This window comes from Glossina fuscipes, unplaced genomic scaffold (genome assembly GCF_014805625.2).
Source record: "Glossina fuscipes isolate IAEA_lab_2018 unplaced genomic scaffold, Yale_Gfus_2 116, whole genome shotgun sequence".
Lineage (NCBI taxonomy): Eukaryota > Metazoa > Arthropoda > Insecta > Diptera > Glossinidae > Glossina > Glossina fuscipes.
In genome coordinates this window covers 340,425-346,561 of record NW_023998459.1, presented here as the reverse complement: position 1 = coordinate 346,561, position 6,137 = coordinate 340,425, and the positions used below count along the sequence as shown (strand labels likewise).

At 32.9% G+C, this 6,137-nt stretch overlaps 1 protein-coding gene across 1 annotated transcript; it reads right to left on the bottom strand.

Moving 5' to 3' along the window:
• Nucleotides 1–1,115: 1,115 nt before the first annotated feature.
• On the bottom strand, nt 1,116–5,799 carry LOC119640250 (protein adenylyltransferase Fic). Its single transcript, XM_038038143.1, has 6 exons — nt 5,784–5,799; nt 3,688–4,324; nt 3,288–3,634; nt 3,022–3,225; nt 2,826–2,963; nt 1,116–2,232 (listed from the first exon to the last, which is right to left on the bottom strand). The coding sequence occupies exons 2-6, from the start codon at nt 4,267–4,269 to the stop codon at nt 1,944–1,946; spliced, it is 1,560 nt and encodes a 519-aa protein (XP_037894071.1). The 5' UTR covers nt 4,270–4,324; nt 5,784–5,799; the 3' UTR covers nt 1,116–1,943.
• Nucleotides 5,800–6,137: the final 338 nt, after the last annotated feature.

The following is a 6,137-nucleotide window of genomic DNA, read 5'->3' as shown; positions in this document are numbered from 1 at the left end:
CATCATACTGCCGATCCCATCTTTTTCGTGTATGCTTTTTTATATTGTTACAGAATTGTAGTGGCTGGCCGCCAGATCCCAATTTTTAAAAATTTTGTGGATATACATTTTATTTCCTTTTTTCACCTTGGAATACTTTTACAACTTTAGATTTTCATCTGCTGTTATATGTCGCAATTGTTGATGGATATTCACCTCGACGACGTAAAATTTAGTTCTGAAGATAACTAAATGGATTTCGCGTTATCCAATTTTTTTGTTTGAATAATTCTTTTAAATATTTTGTTTGAATTTGAGAAAATTTTGTCAATTTTTATTAATAAAATTAAAAACTATTGCTTTACTGCCTTCCATCACAATAAGATAGACAATTCTCCCCCATTTCCAGAAATTTTCTTTTTTTTTTCGAAACAACACCCTAGGCCAATTTGTTAACTTAAAAAAATATATACAAAATGCTATTTTTTGAATTTTTATTTAAAAAATCAAAAACTCATGTTTTACTTCCCACTACCACAATAAGAGAGACAATTATCCCCCGTTTCCAGAAATTTTCTTCTTTTTTTTTAAAACAAAACTCTAGGCTAATTTGATAACTTAAAAAAAGACCTTATAAAATACTAATACTAATTGGGTCATGTGTTGTTTGAGCTACCAGTGCATTAAAACAATACCAAATACCAGGTCGGAATTATTTGCTGTTATACTGGGAGACCGCTTGGAAGATGTCATATTAAGCAAATTTAGACAATTCGTTTCAAAACGCAAAAATAACTACATCAAAAATTTCTAAGCAAAATTCACCCGATTTTCGTTTCAAGAAAAGTTACATCAAAAATTTAAAAAAAAAATTTATCCGATTTTGCCACACCAAAACTTTTGGAATTTTGAAATTTTTGGAATGAATTTTCGGTTTTTTTTTCGCTTAGGCGATATGAGTAATGAAAATGATGATGAAAATGAAAATATGAAGGCGGGCTTCCAATTGGTTGATCAATTTGCGAAAGAATAAATTCTGATTTAATTTAAAAATTGCACTCGCATCAGTAAGGATATGGTTTGGTTATTGTTAGTAATAGTCAAGGAACATCGAATAACACCTTTAGAAATTTTAAAAGTTATGGAACCTGAAATAAGGTTTTTGGTGATTTTAATTTCAAATCTTTCAACTTTTAAAATTTTTTTTAGTATCTCTTGCTACCTCTGAATTGATTACGCGGCTATCAATTGGGAAGAGCTGTCAAACGTATGAAATGCAAGCTTTCAAGGCGTAAACGTTAGTTATCGTATACAGAAAGCTTTTCTATATATATAGCTATATGAAGGTAATCAACAAAAATTACTGCAATAATTACCCTCTTATATACCCCAATTTTAGACAGAGTATTTTTATAACGGACTCCGATTTTTACACTGTAATAAATTGTTGACCAATACGAAAAAGTTGGTCCTTCTGGTGAAACTAGAAACAAAACTTTAACCTTTGGATAAAAAGAACATCTCAATAGACGCTGTATTAAAAAGCCTTAATATGGAAGTATTGTAACCTATTTTTATATCCAATTTCGCTATACGGAATAGTTGCATAATGAAATGTTTCCCTTCCACAGTCACAATCCACAATTTTACCTGCGTAAAAATATAAGACAAATTATCAGCACTTGCGCTACTTGTAAATTTTGTATTTTTCGTTATTTGTTACCATTCTTTAATGTGCATCTGATATCTTCCTATAAACAATTTTGCAGAATAAATAATATTTATAATTTTTTCCTCACAACAATATTTACTTATGCTAAATTTGGTTAATATAGTACATAGATTGTTGTTTAGTTTGTTATTTGCATTTGCTAAATGCTTTGCTAGTTGCAATAATATAATGATCACAGTTGTTCAGTATTAACTAATAATTCAATAATATGTAATAAAAAGAATAACCAATGCTAGGAAATTTCTCCCGAGCCCGACTCAAAAAAATCGCCATCGTTTGACTCTAACGTTCGCGTTGAACTGTAGGATGTTGATGAGGAAGATGTTATTGTAGTAGTTACTAAATTATCGATATTGGCTAGAGTACGTTCAGTTTGTGCTAACATGGGTATTTGTTGTGGTAAATCACTTGTGGCCCATAAATATATATTTAAAGTTTTCTCTGTGCAATCCGCTATAAAACGTATAAAAGGACGTATATCCCCTTCATTGGCTATTTGAAGATATTGGTAGTACTTATGTCTAAAAAATTTGAAAAATTTGCAAAGAAATAAGTTTAAGACAGTGAAACTGTATATGTTTGTTCTAGTGTCAAACTTATATATCCATCACATGCATATAATTTTTTTGATAATTAAGCATTTGTTATTTAAGCTAACACTAACAAGCACGCGTCTGTTTTTTGGTAAACTGTTTTAGTTTAAATTTTTTAATATCGAACGTATTATTTATGTCGTATTAAATATAGGCATTTGTATGACAACATGCATAAATCGAATCGGAACCATCGTAAAAAATTTTCTCGCATGTTACAAACAATGGACAAGAAACTTAGTGTAGCTGCAGCGTTTACTTAAATTATATCGAATTGTTTTCCTTGAGAAGAAAGCTTAAAGACGCATTGATAATTTAATCAACATCTTTAAAAAATATTACATTTCCTTCGCATTGTAAAGAAAAGACGCATTGAATGAGTGGCCAATATAAGCCAAAGCTAAATTATGTGTAAAATATTTAACTTTTGATTGCGAGCTGAGATAATAGAGAGCTGTTTTTTATAATGGCAGAGTTCTTTTCTACGAAGATATAATTTGTTTCGTCTAAGTATATTTTACCTTTGTTGCTTGGGTATAATTACAGGCGGATAGCCCGCCCTCATAAGCAAAGTATTCATTAACAATCGGGAAGTGCGGCCGTTACCATCTACAAAGGGATGAATGTGCACCAATTTATAATGACCCAAAGCCGCTAATCTAAAATCATAAAATCAAAATATGTTATTTTATCCCAGAATTTCTAACGCATTTGTACTTAATGGGATGTAAATTTAAGGCTTGCTCCGAATTGAGCCAATTTTCAAAATGCCTCATTAAAATGGACAAATCTCCGGGCCCGGGAGGTACATGGCCGCCTACATAGACTTGAGAACGACGAAATTCCCCGCCTTCAACAGGGTCTACGTGGCCTAAAACCCTTCGATGAATTTCCAGGATGTCTGCCAATGTAATAACCATCCTAATAAGTGTATTTTATAAACGTGTTGAAAATATTTGGATCTGTTTAGGTTTTGTATTTACTTATTAACCAGACTGGCATTGATGTATTTCATGGCCAAATCTAAACCCAAAATTTCATTATGTTCATCTATTGATTTACCATCAATGGCGGTGCGAGTTTCTAGTATAGATCTTGTTTGAGCTAAAGTCATCGTATTGCCCTCAATGCCTACTGAATGATAGATGTGCTGAAAGTAGGCCTCCTTTTTAGCACGACGCAAAGCTGCGTTTGCTTCATGTATGGCCGATAAAGCATCACGTTTACGATCTAATTCAGTAAGACGTGTTTCATCTAATGTTTGAACGATAGCAGCTGTTCGTAGACGGTTGGTTAAAGCTTCTGTATTGCTCGGATTTATAATCAATGCCTGCCAATTCGTTCATTTTTATGGGTTGGCTTTGATAACATTACTTCACTCACCTGATAGTAATATTGGTCAGCCCTCAAAATATCACTTCGCGAATGTTCTAAATATTCGCCGTAGCGCAAAAGTATGTTTGGGTGCTTTGGGGCCAATGCGTAAGCATGCTCGAAAAGCTTGCCAGCCTTGTCATCTTTTCCCGCGCGCATCATTTCTAAAGCCAAACGTAATGAGCTTAATGCTTCTTTAATATTTGTATCGTCTCTTGATATGGAAGCGACAGCAGCTCCCGTTTCGTCGTAGAATTTCTTCAACGCCTGACGTTGATCTTCCTCTGTACTCTTATATACAGCAAAATCATCTCGTATCTGCAGGTAATGCTCGTCCGGTAAATACTGCAACTGTTTATAGTGCAGATTTTGCCAACTGGTTCTTAACGCAACATATGCTACGGCAACACATATGCCACACAAAATTAATTTAATATGATGATACTTAATTTGTAGAATTAAAACTGATTGCTTTTGTGGTCGCCTGTGCTCAGTATTGGTAAATATACTCTTGCCATTGCTTGCATTTGCCACGGGTATTTGCTTGGTATCGGTATTCTTGATAATCGATTTCCGCCTTTCATTTGTCATATTGTGGTAAGAAATTGCGTGGATATTACAGTAAACTTTGTTTTTAATTTTGCTACTTTTTATAATACAAATTTTTATGATATTTCATATCGTTCTTAAAATATAACATGTTGTTTCTATTTATTCTTTCGACTTTAATCAATCGGACTTCTTGGACACTCACAGTTTAAAAAAAAAAAGAAGTAAATAAATACTGACGTGTATGACTGGTTGTAAATAAAAAGCAAACTAACTTTACGATGTTTAAAAATATCATGTATGTGAAGTAAAAATCCGGCAACTCGCTTTTGAGTTGATAAGTGCAATTTACCAAACAAATGTATAAAAAATAACTATATTATTATTTTTCTTTTTTTTTAGTTTTGGAGTGGAGATGTACTGTTTGTGGCCTGTATGGCCATTACATTATTATTACTATTATAATTTATTTAGGTTAACGGAACAAATTAGAGTTCTTATGCTGTCGTTGGCAAAATCGCAACCAATTTTAGTATACAACTTAACTAGAAAAAAAAATGTCCACCAATAAATCAACAAAATCAAAAATTTTAGGAAAGAAATCATCAAATTCTTTAAACTAACCAAAAGATTCTTAAGATTGTAAGTTTATTGAAGAAGAAATTATGATATGTTATTGGTGAGATATGTCTATATGTGAAAGACCTCTCTCCAAACGTTCTTGACAAATCAAAAAAAAAACAAAAAATTCTAAATCGAAAGCATTCTACATTTCTTGCCGAATGTATGCCATAGTTTAAATTCTCTCTGTTGGGTTGGGTCCAGAGGACCTAAAAAAAAAAAAAATCGAAGACCTTTAAAGAAAAACATACACATGTGTCCCTATTTCTTTGACTTCATAACGTATAACGTCGTCTAAGGTCTCGTCGGGCGCTAAAGTCGCTGGTTTCGACTTATTTTCATGCATAGCGATTTAGAGAATAAGCATATATTCGTTCTCATTTGTTTTGCATGTATTGTGCCGATTTAGAGAATAAGCATATATTCTAATAACATATTTCTATTTTATAAAGTACTCCAATACAATTATGTTATTGTCTTTCGAAAATATCACCAATCTTCGATTCAACGATGTCAATGTTCCCTTTTGTTAAATAAACCACACTCAGCGTTGTCACTGCGTGCCTATTCACTTCAATAGTAACCATTTCACATTCTCTACAACGTGAACCTATCAATATAATTTTATGTTGAATGTCCGTTGCCCAAACAGGACCCCAAAAACGAATATTCGCTTTGACAAACGCACATACAGCTTGTTATAACACTAGCGGCAGCTTTATGAAAATCAAAAGTAACTAAGCAACCTCCAATTGGTTTCTGTATCGGAAACACCTGCAGACAGTCGAATGGCAGACCTGTTACAGCCCAAATAATAGGATGAACACGTTGTAGTATATTCACAGATATCGCCGAAAACGCAAGTGGACTTCCCGCCACCTAAAACTCTTAAGGATCTACGATCATTCTTTGCAATGGCAGGTTAGCCATCTTACCTGAAGAAACATTTTTTAAATGTTCTTTCTTTTTCGGATGTTGACTGATGTTTTCTTAACCACGGTGAAGATTGAAATGACCGAATAAATGAAAGCAATGCGCGTTTGTCCCTGCAAAATTTCTGCTAGTTTGGAGAAACCGTTGTCTTCTTTCATTGCATATGTGAAAGCACACAGTTATTAAAAACAAACTAGCAGAATTGAAAAGCATTGCCATCCCAAATACTTCTATTGATAGTGGTACGAAAATGAAACAAAATGTGAAAATAAGAAAATCGTTTACGAGAACGAAATATTTGGAAGCAATATGTAGCTTATGAAGAACAATTTAAATGAGTGGATTTCTCTAACTGG